The 26248-nt window shown below is 42.7% G+C and overlaps 2 protein-coding genes across 6 annotated transcripts in view; one reads left to right on the plus strand and one right to left on the minus strand.

Moving 5' to 3' along the window:
* PHEX (phosphate regulating endopeptidase X-linked) overlaps window positions 1-24876 on the minus strand; it is an 89265-nt gene extending 64389 nt beyond the window's left edge. The window contains exons 1-4 of one of the 3 annotated variants that reach the window (XM_083439407.1): window positions 22285-24876; window positions 17584-17700; window positions 17334-17402; window positions 15700-15861 (exon numbers count right to left, since the gene is read on the minus strand). In XM_083439407.1, coding sequence (XP_083295533.1) covers window positions 15700-15861; window positions 17334-17402; window positions 17584-17700; window positions 22285-22408 — 472 coding nt within the window. In that variant the 5' untranslated portion in view covers window positions 22409-24876. Of the gene's footprint in view, window positions 1-5545; window positions 5845-15699; window positions 15862-17333; window positions 17403-17583; window positions 17701-22284 lie in introns of those variants that run through there. The other 2 variants (XM_083439408.1, XM_083439409.1) reach the window with 2 other exon arrangements.
* The window catches only part of LOC310677106 (uncharacterized protein), a 332640-nt gene that overhangs the window by 269137 nt on the left and 37255 nt on the right, over window positions 1-26248 (plus strand). For 2 of the 3 annotated variants that reach the window (XM_083439496.1, XM_083439492.1), the window contains exon 6: window positions 18019-19095. The exons of the other annotated variant lie outside the window; for it this stretch is intronic. The gene's annotated coding sequence lies outside the window, so the exon portion shown is untranslated. Of the gene's footprint in view, window positions 1-18018; window positions 19096-26248 lie in introns of those variants that run through there. 3 annotated transcript variants of the gene reach the window in all.

Consider the following 26248-nt stretch of genomic DNA (forward strand, 5'->3'; position numbering starts at 1 on the left):
CAGGAACGTTAAAAGAGGCAAAGAGCCTTATGTAGCCGGTGCCTTTATTTTGACCTAGCTCAGCAGAAAGAACCACATCAAATCATGCTCAGCCTCTGACACTCTCTGGCAAGTGCACAAAATAGCAAGACAAAGAAACTGCGAGACTAAGGTTCCATTAGAGTGCAAAACAGAGACCTTGCATAAATCAATGCTGACACGAGTACAGATCGAACTACAAGGAAAGCACATCACAAAATGAGCATAGGCAAGAATTACGGTCTGAGAGTCAGTGCAGCATTGTGGGTAGTATTAGGCTAGGAGTGGGGAGACCCATATTCAGATTCCTGGTGAGACATGAAGTTCATTCATAGTCTAACCCACCTCACTGGGTTGCTGTGAGGATATAAAGGGGAAATCTTGTGTACAGTTCCCTGACCTTATTGTAAGAAAAGCCTACAATATGCCTTTAAACATTTTACAGGGAACACCACTCTCTTCTTGACAACTTATTTGGTCACCACCACCACCGCCACCCATATCTTAAATGCAACTCTATTCAGTACAAGGCATTTTTAACAATTTGCCCACATAACATTTTAGTCTGCTCTAAATTGCTTTTTCTTCTGCATTTGGAACCCTACAGGGACCATTAATGCAGTGTTTGGGTAAAAGATTAAGCACCTCGTCCTATACTCAAGATCACCCTCTCCAAAAAAGCCATTTCTGAAATAAAAGGGGCATCAGCACTTACAGTTACACAAGCTTTTGGGAAGCCTCATTAGACCCTGAGTGTATAAAGGATTGAGGCCTAAAAGGGTCATCAGTTTACCCACCCTGAGGGGAACCATCAGTCATATCCTGTTCAAACAAAATACAACCTACACTGAAAACTAAGACGTCCTATAGTGGGTTCTTTTTTCCTGTTTAAAAAAGAAATCTATTTTAAAGCTAACTAACTATATACTTGTGGTTCAGCGTTACCTTTAATCTTACTTGCTATTTCTAGATCCTGCCACTTTCCCAGCCTACAGGCCGGCACAATTTCACTCTGGTGTTCATATCACTCAGTTTCTCCCACAAATTAAGAATCTACTTTACACATGCTGTCTGTAGCATTGAGTGCTCCTGTTCAGGATACTCTGGTCCATTCTCCCACCCATCCAGTTTTACGTTTTGCCTCAAACAGTCAGCAATTTGAAGTCACTGAGCATGTTCAGCTTTTTGTTGGGCTGTTTGGGGGTTCTCCCTGCCACTTAGGGTCCCCCCCCCACAGATCTTTGGTACTTCTACAAAACTTGGGAGTTCCCCAAATGCCATACCTCACCTGTTTTCACTGCAGGACTAGCACTAAGCTAGAGGCAAGCATCTGGGGTGGAGAGTTGAGTTCACGGATATGCGCTCCTCACCTGATTTAGAACTCTTTGCTGCAAGACAAGGCTTCTAGATACATGGCGAGCCTATGGAAGTAGAAATGACCCCCTGTTTCAACTCATGGAGGGCATGTGGTTGATATTTTGCTCTTTGTACCCTGGATTCTATGCCTTTGGCTACGTTAAACATTTTACAAGGAATGCCACTTGAATGTCAGTGTAATGCTACTTATACAAACCCTTTTTGCAAAATAACATTTTGTTTCATAAATGCATATCAGAAAATGGTTGTTTTTGTGCATCTGCTGAAACACAACATTCAAGCTAATTCATGGTTTAAATGTTTGCAGTAAACATTTTGTATTTGACAGCTTGAAATCCTCATGCTTCAACTGAGGAGCAATGATACAGGCAACAGGCAAGAAAAGAGATGACTTCTTTCCATGTGGAAAGAAGAACAACAAGGCACACTTCTCGTCTTAAAAATTCACAGCAGGAAGCAGAGTAAGCCCCACTAAAGTCTGTCAGGCTTACTTCTGAGTAGACACGGTTGGGAATGTAGCATTTAGTAACAATTTGTATGCACATAATACAAAGTCAATAAACAACACTTCACTTCAGAAAAATGAAAAGCCATGTGATCCCTTTCAAGACAGGAGCAATTATAGTTAAGTAACTATGTAAACAACATACATTGCCAAGCAATTTACATATCTATTTACATATCATGTGCGTATTAAAAATAAAACCTTTTGTTATAGAGAGCTGAGGTGAAAAAGCATTTATAGGAAGAGCAGAGGCGGTTTTAGGGTAGCGTGTCTGGTTTGGCTGCACTGAGTACCAGCACCACAGGGGGCACCATAATAATAATGTTGAACAGAGCACAAGAGGTGGAAGAGCAAATTTTAGTGTTGCACAGGGCACCGCTGAAATTCAAGAGCCCAAAGTCCAGCACTGGCAAGAACCCAGGCCATGACAGGTGTCTTCTCATAGCTGAGTAAGATTGTCTTCCATGAACACGATCTTAACAGTGAGTCCGTAAGTGACTGTGGAGACCAATTCTGGATCCACACGTCCTTCCACAGTGGAAACATAGGTGTCTGGGCAGGAGTTTATCACGGTGAGGGTTTGTCAAACATGCCTTCCTCTTAGTTCATTTCTTCTTTTTGCCCTGAGTTCGTGCTTCTTCAAAGTCAATGACACCTTTGGTAAAGGCTGTTCTCCAATTGGAGCACTTGCAGGCCAGTGTTTCCCAGTTAACAGTGCTTATGTTACATTTTTTCAGATTTGTCTTGAGAGCGTCTTTAAATCTCTTTTGTTGCCCACCCGTATTTTGCTTTCCATTCTTGAGGTGGGAATAGAGTAGTTGCTATGGAAAAGCAAAGATCACCAGTGTCAAAGCAATGATTCTTCAACATCAACTTCGTTGGACTGGTCATGTTGTTTGGATGGCAGATGATAAGTGTAGAATGGGAGACAGAAGAAGATACAACTGATAGATATGTTGGAGGAATCCATTCAACATGAACTATCTGAGAGACCAGCAACTTTTTCTCAAAAATATGGTGGATATTAAATCAGTCTTTTTCATCTATAATATTTGTTTATTCACTTATTTGTCCTTCACTTCTCTCCATTAGAAGCCTAATGAGGCAGAGGGCTGCTGCACCCCACAGACTAGGCCTATATATGGAAAAAAGTGGTAAGATGGCCCTTCTACATTTCAGACATAACAACTTTGTTTCTGAACACCCTCAAATGGAAGAAAAAAGATACTTAAAAGTGATAAATATCAGGAATAGATGTTGTAGGTTTTTTTAAGATAAATAGATGTTCTGATGTTCAGTCCTGGTCTGAACAATCATTCCAACCTTATTTTCCCAGTTTGTTAACAGACAGCAATACAGAGATCCCTGGTTCTGATGTAGCAGGGAACTCTGGCTTCATCCAAACCAGGAACTTGGAATGAGAGTGGGGAGAAGAAGGGCAAGATTAGAAGTGTCCGGCTCAAGCACTCATTTCCAGCTTCATAAACTTCAAATCCAGACCAGTATCTTCTAAATGCTCTCCAGCCCATACTGAAAATTTATCATTCCAAGACAAACAGGTTTCTTTACGTTTCAATCCTGTGAGCTGCTATTCTAGTTGAATGTGGATACAGACTTTTACCACATGCCCACAGTTGCAAGGATTTAAGCCCAGGTGTAAAGGCACCATCCATCATCATACACAAGTCTTCCAGAGCTCAGTGCCACTTATGACCACACCGTTTCCCAGAATCTACCCTGCGCAGCTCAGCTGTGTAAGAAATCTCCTTGGTTTAAGAGAGGGCTGCTCAAAGTGAAGATGCACAAAGGCCAGTAATGGCCACTCACTCGCATGGGACATGGAGAACTACTTTGATGGCTCAGTTCAAATCCTGGACACACCTAGCCAGGAGGGGAGAGAGAAAGGTTGCCTATACCGCCAGGGTAATCACCATAGCTCAGTGATACAGCAAATCCTTTTCATTCAGAAGATCCCAGATTCAGATCTAGTTAGGGGCTGAAAAGACCCCTGTCTGAAACCCCAGAGAGCACCTGCCAATCTGTGTAGGCAATACTAAGCTAGAGAGACCAATAATCTGACTTGGTACAAGGTTCTTGTTCTTTTCAACACTGCTTGGCAGAGAGGCAGTTTTCATTTCTAAACGGCCACAAAGTCATGGCTGTGGTTTTTATCCCCTGGAAATCATGACCTGACAAAGACAAAAACCTTAAGTATAGTGTCGCAACTTGACGCCACTGCATTCCAAGGAGGATTATAGTTCAAGTGTCAGATTTCTACTTCACTGAAAGTTCCAAGAACTGGCACACCAGACACAGAAGATGGACATTTGGAGTATTTAAGAACATCCAAAATACTAAGTATATTCTGTCCCAGCTGAAAATAAAAATACAACAGCCATAAGCCTCTAAAATTAGGCTCAGCCTTTTTATTCTAATCATAGGCCACTTTGCCAGAGCTCTATGCAACAAAGATGAGTAATCTCAGACAAAGGGACCCCAGATCTACCAAGCCCAAACCCAGCACTCCACTGAATAGAAGCCTTGTGCTCCAATTTATTTATGTAGACATTTATACTTTTTATCCAAAACAATCTTTTGACACTTGGTTCCCTATTATGAATGCATCTAGCACTTGCAGCAATCAATCAATGAGTTCTAATGTGCAATTAATGAGGATTTAATTAATATGTACTTCCAGGGAGATTTCATGAACATTTAACCATAAATCAATTGAAACTGGTATGATAATCCAAGAAAACAACCACCAGTTCACGGGAATTAAACTGAATAAAGAATGATGATACCTCTAGAGTTTATGAAACGATACACAGGACGGAGAAAGTGAATAGAGAAAAGTTTTTCTCCCTCATGACACTAGAACTCGTGGACATCCAAGGTAGCTGAATGCTGGAAGATTTAGCATGGATAAAACAATATACTTGTTCACACAACACATTGTCACACTATGGAACTTGCTCATCCAAGGAGCCCATAATGGCCACCAACTTAAATGGCTTTAAAAGAGGATTAGACAAATTCATGGAGGAGAGGGGTGTCAATGGCTACTAACCAAGATGGCTATGTCTACCTCCACAGTTGGAGGCAGCAATGCTTCCAAAAACCAGTTGCTGGAAACCAAGAGAAGGGAGATTCCTCTTGTGCTCACGTTCTGTTCCTTGGTTTCTCACAGGCATCTGGTTGGCCACTGCGAAAACAGGATGTTGGACTAGATGGGCCATTCAGCAGACCATTCTTATTTTCTTACGTATATTCTTTCCTTTCCACATAAGAAGCCATTTTGATGTGCAATATTTTCAAAATAATATGGAAGCTTACATGAAATGTAGGCAAAAAGGTGCCAAATTTCTAGACTATAGCCCATTTTAAAAGAGCACATCACCCACCTCCTCAGAGCCACACACTCTTTCCTGTCCCACACATATTTCCACTTCCTTGAATTTACAGAGGCATTTCCCTCAAACTCCTCTTCTCCGGCTAAATGGCTCTCTGCACCACTCAGCCAACCTCAATCCAAAAGTATTGCCACGGCAAAAAGGTCCCTCCTCAGCCTCAAACAACACAACATTACAGAAATTCCTTCTAAATCTAAAATTGCCCATAACCAACAACACTGAGTGTTCATACCTGTTACAGATTGATTCATCTCTGTTCTGAAATAGTGCGTGGTGCTGATAGGAGCCTCCCTCCTGTGCCATGTAGCAGCTTACGGAGGGCGATTTTCGTAAGGGTCACCCCAGAGTGAGAGGGTTGAACCCCAAAACTCTTTCCTGCCTTCTGTGGTATTGATCCTGAATGGCCCCCGGGGTGAACAGTTTTAAGAACAATCACAGTAACAAATTCAACATAGCATGTCATTTGGCCCTAAAATCCTTAGGCCCTGGACTTGCCAGAAACCCACCCCGCCTCCAAATTGCAAATTAAAATAAATAAATAAATAAATAAATAAATAAATAAATAAATAATATCTTTATTGTCATTGCCCCCTTCGGGGACAACGAAATTACTTGGCTGCTCCTTAAAAACACTAATTAAAAAAATATAGTAAAATACAGCAAAGAAGATTTGATGACTTTCAAAGTCCGGGCTTCCCATTCAGGGCCGAGATCTCTCTGCAGAAGAAGCTGTTCTTAAGACGGCTTGTTCTTGTCTTCATCGTCCTGTATCTCCGTCCCGATGGCAAGAGCTCGAAGAGACAGTGACCAGGATGCGATGGATCTTTTACTATGTCCAGTGCCTTCCTATGGCATCTTGTGGCATAAATCTGCTCTAAGGTGGAGAGTGGGCAGCCAACAATGCTCTCTGCTGCCTTCACAACCCTGCGCAACCCCATCCTGTCCTGGGTAGTGCAGCTTCCGTACCACACACATAAGCCATAAGTAAGCACGCTCTCAATGGCACAGTGATAGAAGGCAAGCAGCAGTTTCTGCGGAAGATGGTTTTTCCTTAGTATTCTCTTAGTAAACATGAAAACTGCAAAGAAGGTTAGGAATGTGTCCTGCACGGCGGGAGCAAAAGAGCAGGCACTCATTCAGAAGTCACTTTATAGTTAATTTAAACAGTCCAATGGTATACATGTCTACCCAAAAGTAAGTTTCTTTGTGTTTAATGGAGCTTACTCCCAGATAAGGGGAAGTACAACTGCAGCCTAGGCTTTGGTTTAGAGCTGGTATTGGAGAAAGCAGGGCTTTAACAGCTGTGTGACTGGCAGGAATTAAACACATTAAGCCTTTTCTAGTATGTGAATAAGGAAAGCTTGACCTCTTCACAATCCATCTGTCAGACACTTAGTTACATGTGTGGTCACCAATTTATTTTTGGGCCCTCCACTCCACCTGCAAAGAGGACACAAATTTGCATGTGGCACAAAACATATGAAAGTGTTACGCAAATCTGTGTCCTCTTTTGCAAGTGGGTCAGAGGGTGGAATCCACATACAGTGTACATAACCCAGAAAATCCTGTTGGCCCCCCTGACTCAGAGAGGCAAATGAATCATTCTGAAGGAAATGGAAGCTGCAGCACAAGACTGGTATAAACCTTCCATAAATATTTTGTAATAACATGCAACCACAGAGCTAAATAAAACTGTCTGATCCAGCAGCATGAACTCTCTTCACACAAAGATGGTGGCCTCTCCCGCCCAAAAGAAGTCTGTGGGGAAAAAGAACTTGTGGCTTATATCATGTGCAGCCATAAAAACCTCTCTCAGGAACCAAAATGATCTCCTTTACTCATCCCCCGTTTCCCACATAGCCATTACAAAGACAGCTCATTTGTCTAACCTACATAATTATCTGCGTTTCCTACCATACAGTTTTTATTTTTTAAAAAAACAAACTTTTTAAAAAAATTAGAAGGCTCAACTATGAACTGATTTCACTGGCTGAGTGGGATTTTTGTCTCAACAGATACCATAATGTCAGTTGTGCAATGTCTCTTGGCAGTTGGGTAAACTGGAATCAACCAATTATCGTACAGATGGCTACATCTTTTATCCATGCTGTTATGGGGTAAGAAAGGGTGTCTAAAGTACGTATCACCCACTCATGTATGGGGGAAGTTCAGTTTTTGCTACATTAGCGATGACACAGACTGAACACCAGAAATAGAAGGAGAATTAGGCCACGGATCAATACAGGGTTAAAGGTCTCCCATCGTTAGCAGTTTACTGGAAAGCCTTGAAAATACTTATGTTCAAAAGTATTCCCACCATTCCAAATGATCTCCCATGCAATGCTGAGATTTAGGAATGTGAGCGATTATTTATTGCTTCCTGCAGAGCCATATGGGAACAGTTGTGTATTTTTTCATTTTTTTATTTTGCTCCAGAGAGGAAATTAAGTGTTTGCTATCTGGTCAAAGTGCAGTCAATTGTTTGGTTACCTAAGTTTGTTTACATGATTCACAAAGAAATACCACCTTCATTTAAATACCAGGCTAATATGTGCAGTACTCCCAAATGCCACAGAAAGGGCAGAGCCCAATTCAAGGACGTTAGCCAGGAAATGTAATAAGGAGGAACATGTTTACTATTTCACTTGCTCGCTCTCAAAAAAAGAAATACTTTAATGCCAAACATCATGTAGTTTGGTATACACACACACACATTCTCTCTCTCCCAAACCTGGCAAGGTCCAGATAAATGTGGCTCTCTGGTCTCTTTACATTCAACAGTAGTGAGCAGTGTGCAGTGATTGGTATAGTAATATGTTCCAAATATGTTTTTATTGTTTTATTTCTTGTTGTTTACCACCCTGGGTTCCTTTGGAAGGGCAGGGTAGAAATTTAATAAAAATAAACAAACAGAAATAATACTTCTGAAAACCCATCAAAAATGATTGTTGTTCATTAATCCAGGAATTGCGTAGATTTAGTGTTTATGAAAAAGTACACTATGACTCATTGTGTGTAATACCATGTGCCTTCAGCTCATGGGAAAGCTTTTGATCTGGCAGACACCTCCATCAATGGAAGAGAGTGGTGATCTTTCCCACTCTCCCTGAAGCTCCTAGGCATTGTAAATCCACTAAGGTCACTCTGCTAATGTGCTGCACAATGAGCAAGGCACTGGGGAAAGAGGTTAGGGAGTGAAGCAGAGGATCATCTCTGCCTTCATTTTTTAAAAATACTTTATTTAAGATCATCTCTGCCTTCATGCAGAGGCACTTTCCAAGGGATGAGAAGGATGCAGGGTTCTGGTGACCAAAAGGTTTGTCTTGGCAACCAAGGCCAGTCAACATCTGTAGACCCTGTGAAGAAGTCTGAGGAAGACCTGAGTAGAACCTAAATGGCAACTAAAACCTTAACTGGTTTTTTTTCAAGGCTTCCCCCAAAGAAAGTAGGTGTTTTGCTAGGGACAGATACCAGAACATTGCAACTGGTAATAGTTTAAGCATATGGTGGGGTTGTTTTTGTTTTTTTGCACTAAGACCAGTAACTAACAATTGTACATTTGCTGCACTGGTCTGTTAGCAATATTTGGCACAGCCATTTCTCTCCACGCCAGCAAAGACCTGCATGCAATGCCATTAGGATTGCTTAACCTTTTAAAAAGCAAAGAGCAAAACTCCATAAAATATTCCCTAACATATACATTCTGACACGAAGCTCAGATTTATAGAATCCTGTTTGCCAGAGAGTGTTGGTTTCCTCTGCTACACAATTCAAACAAACAAGAGTCAAAATATTGTCCTGCTCTTTGTCTTTAGTGATGTAAGAGGTCGAACTGACATGTCCATTTACCATTCCAAGGGTGTTACCAGATTCCACTACTCCCTCGGACACTTCTTTCCCACCATCGGATTCCAAAAATACATTTCAGACCAAGAGACTGCGTAAACATTGTTTTAGGGTTGACTCAATTGTCTTTTGCCTCGTTCCGAATCTGCTTTTAACAGCATTTGGGGACCTTGTTATTGTTTGCAAATTCTTGCTCTTATTTGAATCATTTTTAGGTCGTTGTTTGGTGATATTTTTTATCCTTAAATTAAACCTTCCCTAATTCTGAAGTAAGGGGGGGGGGGATACCTGAGGTAATTCCAGTGGGAAAATGCCAACAATTGTCAAGGTTCCAAGCAGTTGCTATGTATGAAAGATAAGTGTGCAAGACCGGTCCTCTTCAAATTTTATTATATTGGCTTGGTTCACACAACACTGTAAAGCAAACTATGGGATCACACAAACCTGCAAGCTCTCAGAGAGAAGTTCACTGACATTTTGCTTCTTCTGATCCAAGTTGGATTCAGCATGGAGTCTGAACTTGAGCTTATATAGTTAAGGTCTCTTCTTGCTAACCATGAGCAGTAACCAAGGTTTGCTTCTGGCTAGTGAGGAGAAAGCTTAACCAAAAGTCCAGGTTCAGATGACGCATAAAGCAAAACTATGATTTACCTCCGTGTAGTTTGGGAGTAAAAAAAAAACCGAGGAGGAACAAAGTGTCAGTGAGCTCTTCTCCATGAACCTACACAAGTTGTAGTTTGGCTTAGCACGTCATGCAAACCAGGCTATAGTTTCAAATGCAGCTCATTCTTTGTCAGTCCAATTCTAGATCTTTAAAGTACTTGGCACCTTGCAAAAATACACTGCAAAATTGATCCCTGACCTTAAATGAAGTCTGTCTATACTAATCACCCTTGACACATGCATACATCAAAACAGCAGCAAACACCTCCAGTTTGCTAGCCCTAGAGACATCCCATGGACATTTCAGAAAGCAAGTATTTCTTCAGTGTAACAGAACAAAACTGTTGCTCTGGATAATTTTTCTAAACTATTTGTAAATTATGAAGTAGGTATCTATTGAATTTGTTTAGAATATTTATAAACCTCTTAATCAAAGAAGTATCCAACCGCAAGCAGGGGTTTGGGCTGGGTTTTCATCAGTATGCAGATGATACTGAGCTCTACCTCTCCTTCACATTGAAACCAGTGAAGGCGACAAGGGTCCTGTGTGAGTGTCTGGAGGCGGTTGAAGGATAGATGGTTGCTAACAGATTGAGGTGGAATCCTGACAAGAAAGAAGTACTGTTTTGGGGGGGACAAGGAGGCAGGCGGGGGGACGGGACCAGGTGCACAGACTAGGTGCACAGCCTGGGAGTCATTTTGGACTCACAGCTGTCCATGAAGGCACAGGTCAATTCTTTGTCCAGGCAGCTGTCTATCAGCTTCATCTGGTACATCAGCTGAGACCCTACCTGCCTGCAGACTGTCTCACTAGAGTGGTGCATGCTCTAGTTATCTCCCACTTAGACTACTGCAATGAGCTCTACTTGGGGCTACCTTTGAAGGTGACTCGGAAACTACAACTAATCCAGAATGCGGCAGCTAGACTGGTGACTGGGAGTAGCTGCCGGGACTATATAACACTCGTCCTAAAGGATCTTCACTAGCTCCCAGTACGTTTCAGAGCACAATTCAAAGTGTTGGTGCTGACCTTTAAAGCCCTAAATGGTCTTGGCAAGACGAAAAAAACCGCAAGACGAAGAGACTCGCGGAACGGATTCTTTTCGTCTTGCGAGGCACCACTGTAAATATGCATAGGATTGGAGCCTCATGGAAAAAATAGGGTTAGGCTGGGTAAAAAGTTTCATAAACATCTGACTGCAGCTGCAGAACAATTACATGTGGAAAAACCGTGGCAGTCCTTGTTTCTCGTATTGCTACACTTAACTTTTTATGGCTGTGATTCTAAAAGAATTATAAACAACTTTTAAAATGGCTTTTAATGCCAAACGGTGTCACCGTTTAAAAGATGGGCGGTTTTCTTTCATGCGAGAAAGATTTCACAATAAAGCAACTAATGAAAATGCAGGCCAGCAGCTGAACCATTTGCAGGACTGTGATATAAAGGGTTCCACGAGGGCAGAAGCATCCCAATTATTTTTACTATTGGAATGCTCCTGTTATTGCATTCCTACAGGGGCAGGTTCATAAGTTACCGAGAGGCAAGGGGGCACAATCCTTGCACTTTTTATTCCTCTAATTCCACTGTAATCTGTGAAGTGAGACTTGAGCTCCTGGTCTGGGACTCATGAGAAAAGGGTGTCTTTTTCCTTCCCTCAGCTTATTGGCAATACATGAACTGATCTGGAGACTAAAGCTAAAATAGAAACTTCTTCCACATATCTCCAATTCTCCAAGCTCATATGCATGCCTGAAGGTGTGCTTGGGTTGTGGGGTTTTTTTGGTAAGACAATATCAAGAAATCCAGATGGGCCTTCCCTATCTCAACTGGAAAAGAGTTCCACATGTGGGGAGGCAACGCTAAGAAGGCCCTATCCCAGTGGTGGAGTTAAGGCTTTAAAATTTCAGTGACATCCTGGGCAATGCTAAAATTCAGCATGTCCCACCCCCGCACCCCCACTGCCTCTTGTCTTCCGTTGTTTGTCATTGTTGTAACGTCCCCTGAAGCACCCTCTCGGCTCGGCACCCAGTGCAGATGGACCAATTGTCTGCCCATCTCACATGCCCACCAGCCTAATGACTCTCACAGGTGGATACACAGTGAACCTCTGAAGCTGACCCCAAGCACACAAGAGAATTGAAGTGGGCACAGTGCAACTACTAGAAACATTACAGACTCACTACACAGGGCCAAGCTAGAAATCAGGGGACAGGAACCAAGTGTGTTCGGGGGGGGGTGTTCAGCCGGAACTCCATTCCGAAACCTCTCAGGTGGGTGCCATTGCCATTATAAGAGAACAAGGGGAGTGTTCATGATGAGTCACTGCCTTGCCTTGCTGGGACCCATTACTTTATGCAAATTTCTCCCAGCCCATCTCAGATCCAGCCTCAGTATAAGGTTGGGAGGTAACTTAAAGCAGGAAAGCGTTTCACTCCCCTCTCCAGTTCAACCCTTGCCACTGCATTTCATGGGAATACAGGATGCGGCCTTGTGCTGGGTCAAATTACTTGTTCACATAGGCTGAAACTGCCCTGGGACCTTTGGTATGCAAATTGATCAATAGTAGCAATGTCTCCCCCTTAGGTCTCACATTAGTTCCAGCTCCAGAATTCTAGGAAGTCCTTGTGCAAGATGCTTCTTCCTAGTGCAGGCCCACCTTCTTCATGCTACCCATTTGTTTGTGTTTTCTGTGGGGGCCCATTCCACAAAGGCACCTAGACAGAGACAACAAGGTAAGCAGAGTCCTTCTCCTTGTTTGTTCTCTTCTCACTGCTCACTTGCATAGAGAGGGAACAGGCATTGGCAGCCAGGAGAAGGCCCAAGTGCTTCACCATCTGGAAGTGGGGCCCTGCTGCACCCAATGATTCCATCCCCTGGTGCCAGCCTGGTCTAGTTTGGCCCACATTTGCAATGTATACCGATATGGTATGTCCTCAGAGTGGGAATGGCTCTGCATAGGCAATGCCCTATGGTAAATGCCATCTATTATATTGTCATTAATAATTGCTCATCTTTTTTTGTTCTGTTGTTAAATGTCATTCTCATCATAGAAGCCTGACGTTGCTGCTTAAAAATAAGAGTAATGTTTTTTTTTTCTTTCCCTTTCCTCTGCGGTTCTGTGTGGCTGCCCACTGAGATGGTTTTGCAGTAAAATCCAACATAAAGAAAAGAACATTCAAATGAAAATATCTTGCTTCCTACACACTTCCACCCCAGGCTATTTTTTCCTCCAAACAGGCAGACATTCCTCAAAACAGTTCTCTTGGTGACAGATAATTGAACACCTAAGCACCTAGATTTGACCTGTCTGCTAAAATACTCACATTTCAAATAAACAAGCTGAAGAAAAATTATGAAAGGATAGACACCACACAGTTCTCAAAACTTGCACCACTCTCTCAGTTAAATGTTGTGATTCTTTCACAATACTGAGGCCAGGGATACAGTGGTGTAGGAAGGGAGGTGCGGTGGGTGCGGTCCGCCCCGGGTGTCATCACTGAGGGGGGGGTTTTTGACAAAATGGCAAAAATATGAGTTTTGGGGGGAAATAACTCCCACACCCACTGCACGCATCTTTCTACACCATTGCAGGAGCACTCTCCCCTCGAGTGATTTCCATAAACCAGAAGCATTGCTGCCTCCAACTTTGTAGTCAGAGCACAGCTTTTGTGGCTAGTAGCCTTTGACAGCCCTCTCCTCCATTAATCTGTCTAATCCAGAGGCATAGCTAGGTGAGGCGGGGGGCACCAGGTGTCACACCACGGGGCCTGCAGCATGCCTGAGCAGGAGGCTGTGGGCGGACTGCCTACAAGCTCTGTTCTGCTTTTTCAAGCAGCATGGGGCTTGCGTCTGCCCACCGCCTCAGCCGCCCTACAGCTGAGGGGGAGGCTGCAGAGAGACTCCACACAGTGCACCCTGCCTTGGCTCGCCCCGCCCCCATGGGCAGCTTGCTCCGCCCCCAGCTGCAGGGTCCATGCACCGCCCTGGGCACCTGAGCGGCTAGCTACTTCACTGCAGGGATGTGGATTGTGAGCATGCTATGCACCCAGAAGAGCTGGATTCCCCCACTTGCACGAACTGCATAAATTACAAATGTGTAGTTTGCACAATTATTTTTTATACAACTTATAGACCAAAACAGTCACTACCAACAGAAGAGGAAAGCCTGCAAACTGTACCATGGCTGGCAGACGTCAAAAAAAAGGTTGTGAACGTGTTACACAGTGTACAAATTGTCCACATATGCATAGAACTGCTAGTAATAACAAGTGTGGCTGGTGGCAATTCTGAAAATCACTACATGAAGCTGTTCCCTGAAAAATGGTTGTATTTCAGGCATAGGGAAACTTGGCCCTCCAGATGTTTTTTGAGACTACAATTCCCATCATCCCTGACTACTGGTCCTATTAGCTTGGGATGATGGGAGTTGTAGTCTCAAAACAGCGGGAGTGCCAAGTTTGCCTATGCCTGTTGTATTTTCTTCAGATGTATATTTTATACTGTACAATGGCCTGGAGAAGGGCTACCATGTGGAAAGATTTTCCTGTAGAGATCAGGTGGGCACTGATTGCTGGGTGTTTCCCATTACAATTACAAACATATCTCTTTAACCCCCCCCCTTTCTCTGTTAATACTAATTCCTGGGATTTCCAGCTGGGATTTTGTTGCTGTGTACTTAGGAAATTATTATACTCTGTTATACGCTGTTTGCTTTTATTGATCTGCAAACCGCCTTGGCATACAAGTGGTTTTTATTTTTATTACAAATTAAATAAATATTGTTTCCCTCCAAAAGTCAGGGTAGGGGCACTTGCCCTGCTCCCACAAGATTTAGAATTAGAATTAGAAATTTATTTGTCATTGTCCGTATATACACAGTATACACAACAACGAAAATCAAACACCCACCCAGAGACCGGGTTCACATACACATTTGCACGTACCTCCAACACTCTCATCCATTCAGACATAATCTATAAAACATACATAATCCAGAATATAACATGACCTATTAGATAATCATTCACCTATTCGAAAGCCAGAATGGTATAGTGGTTGAATGTAACACATAGATTGATGGACCATAGCCATTCATTTTGTCATTTTTTGTCCTATAGAAAGGAGGATGAAATAGGTGTTTTCAAGCACCTGAACATGCGAATGCTCAAAGTGTGGGTAACCCAGGATCATCATACACATTGCAGTCCTTGAACTTCCCCTTGCCGTGCTGGCTAGGCCTGCAGTGGGCTGTTTCTTGTATTTGCTTGAACATGACTAGACACTTCTACACAATTGGGAACCCTGATAAAGAATGGTCTCAGATCATTCAGAGTATTCCAACTTTCATTTAAGTCAATGCAAGGAAAAGTCTCCTAAAGACCATCCCAGCTCAACGTGGAGAAGATCAGAAACTAAGCATGTAGGGCAATACCTATGGGGACACTGGGAGTGAAGCTTGCATGCATAATTCCAGTGATTTTTTTCTGGCGGTATGCAGGGGTACGCATACCCCTAAACATTTTGTGAATCTTTGTACTTTTGTCTGTTTACTGTATTTATTTTTCCTGACTTGAACTCTAAAATGGTGATTTTCTTGAGTCAAAATGAGAGTACTCCTAAACATTTTTTTTAAGGGGGGGGGAGCACTGCATAACTCTATTCCCCATGCCTGGAAATAGCATTTGAGTTTTCAGGCAGATTATTGGCCATGCCTAGCCTTATTTGTGTGTTATTTCTATTTTATACAATGACCAGCTCTGATATCCTCATATTTTCACCCGAGTGCATTTTTATCAAGGAACACACTATACACACTGAAGCTAAGCAACAACAAGGGTGAGGAAGAGCAGGAAGCTTTCAAGAAAGGAGTCACCTACCTTTCAACTTGAGGTCCACATTGTGCCTCAGCCATGGATAGATTCCATAATTTGATGAATCTTCAGGAATTGGGTTATTCTGTATCCACCCTTCACAGGCAAACCGAAAGAAATCATCACAGGGATCCACAGATGTATTTAATTTGCTTCTGATTGCAGCAGCTGAAAAGAGTCACATAATTTAACAAAAACTTCTTCAGGTGTTACTCATTACTGTACTAAAGAGAGGGGAAAAGCCTGTGGTTTCCCTCCTAGTTACCACCTCCCTGCTTTGATTTCTCCCCATCCTTCTACCTACCTGGTTCCTCTGGCTCCTTCCCTGCTGTGTTCAAATATACCACCGTCTCCCCCATTCCGGAAAAAACCCTTCCCTTGACCATCATCTAAATCCCAAACAGCCTCACTAATTCCCGTTGCCTCCAGACTTCATGAACATGCTGTTGATTTTCTCTCAAGTAGGCAATCTGAGGCAGAAATTCTGAAAGCTGTATTAGAGTTGGGGGAGATCTGGTCACCTCCAGACCATAGATTTAAAGCTCTATTTTACCACTTTAACAGCCATGACCACCCCAAAGTATCCTGGGTGGGAACTATAGTTTATTAAGGGTGCTGACAATCATTAGAAGACACCTCACACAGCTCCCATTCCTAGCACCATAAAAAAACTTCAGTTGCCAGGATTCTTTGGGGGAACCCATGACTGTTAAAGTCACATAAGAGTGCTTTAAATGTGTGGCTGTGACCATAGCCTTTTTTCTTTAATTAAAAAGCAGCCCAGAGGCCTCCTATTTTTGATCAGGGCTCCAGGGTTAATCTGTTATTCCTGTGCTATTTCCACAATGGAAATCACCCCCACTTTCTGAAGCTCTTGTAAGCCTTGGAGGAGCAGAAGGCAAATACTCATATACTTTTGCCTCCTCCATGTTGCTTCTCTCTTCCACCAGCTTCAGTGGAAGATTTAAGTATGGTAAATAGCCTGGGGAGAAAGGGCCACAGCTCAGTGGGTCAGCATCTGGCTTGCAAGCAGAATTGTCCCAGGTTCAGCCCCTGGCATCTCCAGGTATGGCTGGGAGAGACTCCTGTCTGAAATCCTGGAGACCTACTGCAACTCTGGCAATACTGGGTTAGATGGGCCAGTGGTCTGACTCAGTGCAGCTTCCTAAGTTCATAAAACCCTACTCTCTCCCACAGCTATGCCCCAATCCAAACTGGGGCCCCTTGGCTGCTTTTAACCAAAGAAATAAGACTCCAGAAGATCCTATCAGAGATTTCATCTAGTTAGGCCTGAAGCACTTCATTGGGGCATCTTCATTAGGCCTTTGCCCACCAGGCAATATCTCTAACTCCATAGCTAGAGCTACAGCCTTGTGGTCTTGTAGCCAACAATGTGGCTTGGAACCCCTGTGGGAAACACAATTCTGAATTAGAGAAACCTTTGGTCTGATCCATCAGAACTCTGCTAATGGTCTCGGGGAGGCAACTGCATTGCTGATTTAACATAAATGGCTTACTTAGATGTTGATTTTCAAAGCACAAGACAGTTTATTAAAGCTACTGGAGCACATAAGCATTCAATGTTTCTCCATACCAATGTGCTTTGACTATAATACAAAAAAAGAACATACGCCACTTACCAGCTTCGATGCATTCGGAAGTCAAGCAGTATTGTTGCTTAGGACGAAATTTTATAAGATCTTGGCTAACTGCAAAAGTAAAATATTACATGGGTTAACAATGGTTGTTGGGCAAATATATTGACTCAGGGTTCAATCCGATGGCCCCTGGGAGGGTGTCCTAGGGACCGGAGGATCAATTAGATCATCCTCTCCGAAGCTGGAAATAAAGCTTCAGGGCCAGAGAGGGAGCTCCAGTGTCACAGCCTACCTCTCCAACGCCCCTGGTTCCTCTGAAGCTCTGACCCAACCGACATTGGAGCTCTGGTGCTGGAAAGGCCAAAGGAGGAAGCATGCAGGAAGCGGCTGAGATCCAAAGGACCAAACACTAATGCAAAAAGCAAAGGAAACCATGCTAGTGCATAAGAAAAATTCCAGCATCCTTGGTCAACGCATGCAATAGTAAGTCAAAAAGTATTAGGCAATGCTCAGGTTACACTGGCAGCATCAATGGTTGCCAGAAAGAAAACAAACGGGTGCCGTTTGTCAAACAGCGCAAGGAGCAGCACTCCCGCTGTTTATCTTTTCAGCCACAACACACCACCAACGTAATATAGGAATCAGTCCTGAATCAGATTGCTAGCCAGCATGCCAAAGAGACAGATGCTTACGTTTTACCTGCCATTCTCTATTTTTTTCTCCGAAGGCTGATGCAAAGAGAGCAGAATGATTCAAGAACTTGGAAGAAAAGGGTGCAGCAGTGTAGCAGCTAAAGCCATTCACAGACAGCCTTCCTGAGGACTCTCTAAGGCCAGTCTAGCAAAGGAGGGAGGAAATGGAGAGAGATGGAGTTGTCTCCTATGCGTCTCACCACAATGGTAGATGAACCAATATAGCTCCACAATGATAAATTTGGCCCCCAGTTGCTAATGGGAAGAGCAGAAATGATCTCAAGAAGGTTACTCTAAATCAAGCTATTTGAGATCTGAAGCAATGTTAGTTTGAGAAAAATAATTAGTATGCTTGGAAAGATTTTGCTTCAAACGTGCTAATTCTTTCACTATTAGGGATGGTTGATAAATTATGAAGAACAATGAGTGAGAGAACTAAAATGTATTCATTCCTTTACTATGTTAACATTATGTGTTGGCCCCAGACTTAAGCCCCACCCGCACTATACAATTAAAGCAGTATCATACCACTTTAAACAGTCATGGCTTCCCTCAAATAATTCTAGGAGCTGTAGTTGAGGGTCCTGACAGTTGGCTTAACAATCAATTCCTATTTCCAAGGAACTCTGGAAGGAGAAGAGGAGTCTCCTAACAACTTTCAGCACCCTTAACAAACTACAGTTCCCTTAGATTGGACCTGTGAGACAAGTTCACTATGAATAACATGAGAACCATTCATTCCCATGAGACTCCGCTAAGCGTGACTAATCTGGATCCAACACTGTCACACAGGGAACAGAGATTAGTCCTTTATCCACTTAATGGAATGCACACAATCTGTTTTATTGCCCAAACACTTTATGGGCTGCACATAGCTATTTGTATACAAATGATGTAACTGCTGAATATCACAGCCATGAGAACGGTTCCTGAGAATGCACTTTCTGACTTCTCTAAGTTCTGAAAGATCCTTCTGCTTTACCAACTACAGTGGTACTTCGGTTTAAGAACAGCCCTGTTTACTAACTAGTCGGTTTACGAACTCTGCAAAACCAGAAGTAGTGTCCTGGTTTGTGAACTTGACCTCGGTCTAAGAACAGAAACCAAACGGTGGAAGGCCTCATTAGGGAAAGTGCGCCTCAGTTTAAGAACGACTTTGGTTTAAGAAAGGACTTCCGGAATGGATTAAGTTTGTAAACCGAGGTAGCACTGTATCTAGTTGCCTAGGATGAACAGGACTTGATTTTTATGGCTATTTAAAAACTGCATATATTCAAATGTTTTATTACTGACAAATTTTGCTCCTCAAAGGGAAGCTCTCTGCTCTGAGTTTACAGGCATGCAGTGAATTAAAAACATAATATAAATGGTAACAAAGAACAACAGGTTTTTTTAAAAAAAAATGGGAAGCTGCCTTAGGGTGCTACGATTTTGAGAAGAACAAAGGGCAAAGGTGGTGGTTAGATAATTCCAGAAGATTGTTGGAATTCTGCAGAGAAAAAAGCAGTTTGAACAGAGCGATTTGGGGTGGGAAAACATCTGGTGGGAAAAGGGTGAAGCATTAGGGATGTGCAACCAGTACGACTGAATCCTTGAACCCAAACCAAACCAAGTCAATTTGGGGTGGACCGTGATTCAGCCAGGGTGGGTTTGAGCAGGCTCAGTGATCTGGCACTGTCAAAAGAGAGGATGGTTGGACAGCAAGGAGGAGAGAAAGGGTGCATCTCCTCCTCCCTTACATTCCTCCCCACATGCTTAATTAGGGTGGGATTCACCTAACACAGGCATGGCCAAACCTGGCCCTCTCGCTGTTTTGGGACTACAATTCCCATCGTCCCTGACCACTGTTAGCTAGGGATGATGGGAGTTGTAGTCCCAAAACAGCGGGAGGGCCAAGTTTGGCCATGTCTGACCTGACCCATGAGTGGAAGCCCTGTCTAAGGACAACTGCTTGCACAATGGGGCTTTCTCCCCTCTCCTCCCCTTGTGCCCCCCCCATAACTGGCGGCTGGGGGGCTGTCTGGGAATAACTGAGAACAGTGCAGAAGGGAAGGAAAGGTGGGATAGTTCCAGCTGCAATGTTTGCATTGACCAGTCATTCACCATAGTGTGGCATTTATTCATAGTGTGGTTGGATCAGGGCTGCTCTAAAGTGCAAAATCGGGTCCCAAATTGTATCAGGAGAGGGACAAGCACAATCCTATTAAAGTTCCCTTTATTTGTCACTCAGCGTCCCAAAACAAATTTCCATTTTTCAAAAAACGTTTTTGTTATTACAACATGCATACAATATAGAGTTTGCCCCATATTCATTCCATTACTTTGCTCTTTAGCTGTTGTTAGAGCTTGTGTTATCCATGAGCCCTATAAACAATTATAAAAAATGCATGCATGGAAAAAAATGCCTTCAAGTAAATTGCTGTGCATGTGAAGAAGCTTGTTTGTATATATTTGCAGTACTGGGCTCTGAAAGTCGTACAGACGTTGGGGACTGTGTGTACTGGGTGAATCCAAGAGTCAATCTGAGATTTTGCATAGTAATGATGTTTAAAGAATGTTCTGGAGAAACCTTGCACAGTGTGGCTGAAAAAAGTTGTAAAGGAAAATAGTTTTGCATAGTGTGTTCTCATGGGGGGAGGGATTACTACAGGTAGCTGGCTGCCTGTCTCCTGTTTCTATGGCCCTAGAGGCTAACTCTAAACCATAGAATTTTGCTTTGTTTTTTTGTCCTTTCCATCAGGTTTGGGGGGGGGGACATATAATAAAGAGTCTTTGGAAGGCAGATTAAAGCATACAAAGCTTTAAAAAAGAATGCATAATTCCTTTGCAAAATTAAGTTTTAATTTTGATCTCCTGTGTGTAGAATATATATACCCTGACAATAATCTGGAATATTCTGTTAGAGGCGCTTAGTAAGGAAAATCCTTTTCTGTTCAGTGGCTTGCAATCCTGTCCACACTCATCTGAGAGGAAGACCCCATTGAATTCAGCAGGACTTACTACTGAGGAAATGCCTAGGTGGGCGCTGTAGTCTTTTTCAATCCACTGGGATTATACAATAGATACAAAGAATAATATATTTTCATTAGGCATAGATTGTACATCTATGCTACAACCTTGTATCAGGTCCTGTGCTAGTTTAACTGTCATGACCATGGAAATCATAATAAAGGTACTTCAAATTCTCTGTTAGATATCTTCCCCTCCTCCCCTCATAGTCTTACAGTTCCAAGAATCCCTATAGAGATTAATTTTGAATATGTAGACATGGCCACTGAATTACCTTACTCTTTGTAACCCCTTTGACCACAATATTTTCAATAAATCATTCAGTAAATGGATATTGGCAATGACTATCATGTAATAATTCAGTACAAGTTCTTCATCACAGCAACAAGATATTGGGTAGGAAATATTTGTCTTTCAGATCTTTCAGATTTAGTTAAAGCATCTGATGAAGAGATTATTTCCTCACCTCTTTAAAGACTCCACAATTCATCTATTAATCTTTTAATGGTATCTTTGCGGACTGTCCAAAACATCAGTAGAACGTTTACCATGCAATCTCTACTTGGAAGCTTCACTGAATCCAATGAGGCTTACTTCTAGGAAAGTGGATATAGGACAGCAGACTTAGCCATTGTTGAATTGAAAATCAAATGGAAAGACTCCCTAAAAGGGGCCCCGCAAAAAGTACAAGCATGAAATTCAATCTTTGAAAGACACATAAGCTATTAGCAGTATTTATTCGGAAGCCATATGTTAATCATCACATCTTGAGAGATATTGTGACTTAGTGGCTGTCTTTTGGATCCAGCCAGTTGTTGATACCAACTTAGTTGTGTGTGTGTGTGTGTGTGTGTGTGTGCGTGTGTGTGTTTAATCCACAGGTTTCTGATTTTACATTGCTTTTTAACATGTTTTCACAGCCACCTTTGATATTTCCCAGTCAGCTGGGGGGGTGGGGAAATGCATGGAATGTGCTTCTAGTGAATCTCCAAATACTAAAAATGGAAAGTGTTAACTTAATTTGCAATTTCTGCAGAATCCTAGAACAGCAGGATAGTAACTTCAGGACCTTTGAATCCTCTTAGGTAGTCCTTCACATAGAGCCAAGACCCTCCACCAACAAAAAGCTCATTCATCGTTTCAACTGAATAGCAGTGGGAGTGAAGGAACATTAAAATGTGATTAGCATAGTTAAGCAAGTGGCAAAGCTGTTGTAGCCAGGGTTTTTTTTTTTTTTTAAAGAGCCTTGCAAAAGTTTCATTTTATGCTGCCACAATTTTTCTGACACTTACCCAGGAAAAGCGCAGTGCCAAGCGCGACCGTGCTGGTCACGAACACGCCAAGGGCTATCCGCATCGGTTTGCTGGCTGCTTTCTTGCCGGCTGGCATCGAACCCCCTGCTGCCTCGCCTTCCATCACGTTGGACTTGCAAAGCTCTCTGAAAGAAGGTCTGCTTTTCTTTCTACTGCGGCTCGTTCCTGTTCATTCACAGAGAAGTCCCATCCATGGGTGCCCTTTCCCCAATTGCTCTTATTTCGTATAAGTAATGTTACTGTCAGGACACATTTCCAAGTCTCTCACTCTTCCCAAAATGGGGTGGGGGTGAGGAGGAGAACCACATAAAATGCAGCCTTGAGTTTCTTCTCTGACCAAGACTTGGAAAGACAGGCAGGGACAATTTAATTTATTGCACTCGCTGTTTGCAAGCAGACCACTTTTATCAGCAGTTCAGGACATAAACATTTCACAACGCTGCCCAGACAGATGGTTTAACTATTCCAACTTCCAGCAATTAAAACATTAAAAAAAAAAAATCTTCCAATCAGGAACTGGACATCTGACAAAGTTTTGCAGGCACTACGTTGACAGGAAAGTTTCCTTGCACCTATTTAAGAAATCTCATTATGTGCTGATGGTGGTTCCTTTTCAGCCTAGTCGCACCATTTGTCTTCATTGAAGAAAAGACATCTGGTCCCCAAGCGCAAATCTCTTTTTAAAGCTCCTGAGGAGTTCCTGGGATATCTTGTAGCATTTTTATTTTGGGATGTTTGTGTACGACACCAAGTGCCAAGCATCAGAGTCATGCTTAAGTGAAGGCAAAGCAGTTATTAAAACAGCCTACAGAAGGGTTTTAAAGACATGGGAAAGTTATATTTCAGGGACTGTGGTGCTTTTGTAAGCTCTATCCAAACATAGTCCTTCGTTTTGAGGAGGAAAGCTGAGACGAGCAGCGGGCAGGCAGGCAGACTGCGAGGGTGAGAAACATTAAATAACTGGGTTTGGTCCATGAGGAGGGCATTGTGCGTATATGCTCTAACTCTGGAGTGGATCTGGTCTTCTAGAATCAGTTTTAATCAGATTGAACCTTTTAAAATGTGAAATCCCTGTGTTTGGAATCCAAATATATAGATTTTACATTTTAAAGAGTGAAATCTGGAATTGGCTCCTTTGTAATGGAGAGTGCTTACAATTTCCATGATTAAATTTTACTGCCTTCAGAAATACTTAAGTCTGAAGTAAGGTCCAGTGAGTTCAGTGTGATTGGTTTTTTATGGGTGCAGTCTAAATTTGCTATCTATCTCGTAATCTGTTATCTATCTCCTAATCTGTTATGTCCTTAACCCCATATTTAGAAAGAAAGAACTACTGTTCTTCGCCAGTGAGAAAATTGCACATTTGCATATGCTCAGAAGTGTTTTCTACACTACAGTGTTTCCCATCTTATATATAGATTCCAGGACTGAGTCCTGGAACTGACAGCAGATTGTGAAACTCAACTTTGGCTCCAAATTCTAAGTCTGCTCCTGCCAAGATCTGCCATTGTCCTCTCCCTGAGCCGTTTTCTGAAAAGGATAGTTAAAAACACAGAATGACTTCAGTCAGGACATTTCGCCATGTTTCATTGGCTGAAGTTCTTACAGGCAGTAGCTGACCTCTGTTTTCACACCACCTTTGATCCTATTGCAATAAATAGTTACATCTTTCTGCTCTGGTTTTTTCTGTATTTGCCAATGTAAACCTACCTGCCCTTAGATGCACAAATTTCAACCTTTTTCCTTTCCTATTTTTCTTTTTCCTTTTTGTACAGAATTCCAGTGAAACTGCTTTGCTTTCACACAATCCAGAAAAACACTATTGGGTTGAAAAACTGAAAAAGTTAAACATTATGTCACAGGGCAATGTGCATCCTTGTCTGCCACTAAATTGGCTTTTACTGGGAAAGGTGTTTCCGTGGCATCACATAGCATCATATAATTCATGTTTGAATACTCAAACTTCATTAAGACAGACACATTGTATCAGTGCCGGCTGCATTAGGCAGTTGTCCATCTGAAGGCACTTGCTTCTGTGGACAACATTACTTGCCACAAGTAGCTGTCACACATAGCATTAACACAAACCACCACCACCCTTGTTTCAGAAAGGCTAAATGTTGCTTGAGTTTGCTCAGGCTAAATATTGGAAGGGAGTCCAAGATAGATGGGAGGTTCTTAAAGGTTCTTAAAGGAGAAATATTGAAGGCACATAATAAAAGGTTTCCTCAGCTATGTTCGAAGCAAGAGGAAGAACAAATTGTAGGTTCTCTGTGTGGAGAAGATGGAAATAGGCTATTGGGTGACAGACAGAGGGCAGAACTGCTCAGCACCTACTTTGCACCTGTCTTCAGCCAAAAGGAAAGCAGTGTCCAATTTTGTGATAACAGAATTAATGATGCAAGGAGGAAGTTGCAGCCCAAGATATGAAAAGATGTGTTAAGGAAACACCTAGCTACTTTAAATGAATTCAAATCTCCAGGATCTGATGAGCTGCACACAAAGCTACTAAAGTAGCTTGCAGATGTCCTCTCAGAGCCTCTTATAATCTTTGAGAATTCTTGGAGAACAGGAGAGGTCTGCAGCCTAGGTAAAGGGACCCCTGACCATTAGGTCTAGTCGTGGCTGACTCTGGGGTTGTGGCGCTCATCTCGCTTTATTGGCCGAGGGAGCCGGCGTACAGCTTCCGGGTCATGTGGCCAGCATGACTAAGCTGTTTCTGGTGAACCAGAGCAGCGCACGGAAATGCCGTTTAACTTCCCGCCCGAGTGGTACCTATTTATCTACTTGCACTTTGACGTGCTTTCAAACTTCTAGGTTGGCAGAAGCAGGGACTGAAGAACGGGAGCTCACCCCGTCGCGGGGATTCGAACCGCCGGCCTTCTGATCGGCAAGTCCTAGGCTCTGTGGTTTAACCCACAGCGCCACCCGCGCCCCTCCCTGCAGCCTAGAGGTGAGCAAATGTTGTCCCCATCTTCAAAAAGTGGAGAAAAGAAGATCCCGAAAACTACTGACTGGTCAGCTTGACACTGATACGTACCAGGAAAGGTTCTAGAACAGATGTTAATCAGCTGGGCTGCAGGAACATAGAAAAGGATGCTGTGATTACTAAGACCAAGCATGGGTTTCTTAAAAACAAGTCATTCCAGATGAACCTCATTTCTTTCTTTTAATGGAGATACAAGCTTGATGGCTCAGGAATGCTGTGGATATAGTGTATCTTGATTTCCGTAAGGCTTTTGACAAAGTCCCTTGTTATATTCCTGCAGAGCTCGTAAAATGCAGGCTGGACGAGGTTATGGTTAGGTGAATTTGTAACTGACTGACCACACTAATGGTTCCGCATCGTCCTGAAAGGAAGGGACAAGTGGGGTTCTGCCCTTGGCCTGTTGTTGTTCAGTGTCTTTATTAACAACTTGGACGAAAGAATTGAGGGCTGCTCATCAAATGACACCAAATTGGGAGGGCTAGGTGGTGCCACAGAAGTCACTCAGGATTCAAGATGACTAACAGATTGGAGAACTGGGCCCAAACTAACAAAATGAATTGCAATAGGGACAAATGTCACGTTCTACACTTGGGCACGAAGAACCAACTGCACAGATATAGGATGAAGGACACCAAGATTGCTAGTAGTACATGTAAAAAGGATCACATGAAAAGTGAAAAGGATCTATGATTCTATAATCTAGGGGACTTAGTAGACCACAAGCTTGACTAAGTCAACAGTATGATGCAGCAGAAGAAAGCAAATGCTGTTAGGCTGCATCCATAGAAGTACAGTGTCCAGATCAAAGGAACTAATAGTCCTGCTCTATTCCACCTTGGTTAGACTACGCCTCCAGTACTGTGTCCAGTTCTGGGCACCACACTTTAAGGAGGATATTGACAAGCTGAAACATGTGCAGAGGAAGGTGACCAGGATGATAAAAGGGCCTGGAAA

Source organism: Podarcis tiliguerta (genome assembly GCF_965153285.1).
Source record: "Podarcis tiliguerta genome assembly, chromosome: 4".
Taxonomy (NCBI): Eukaryota; Metazoa; Chordata; class Lepidosauria; order Squamata; family Lacertidae; genus Podarcis; species Podarcis tiliguerta.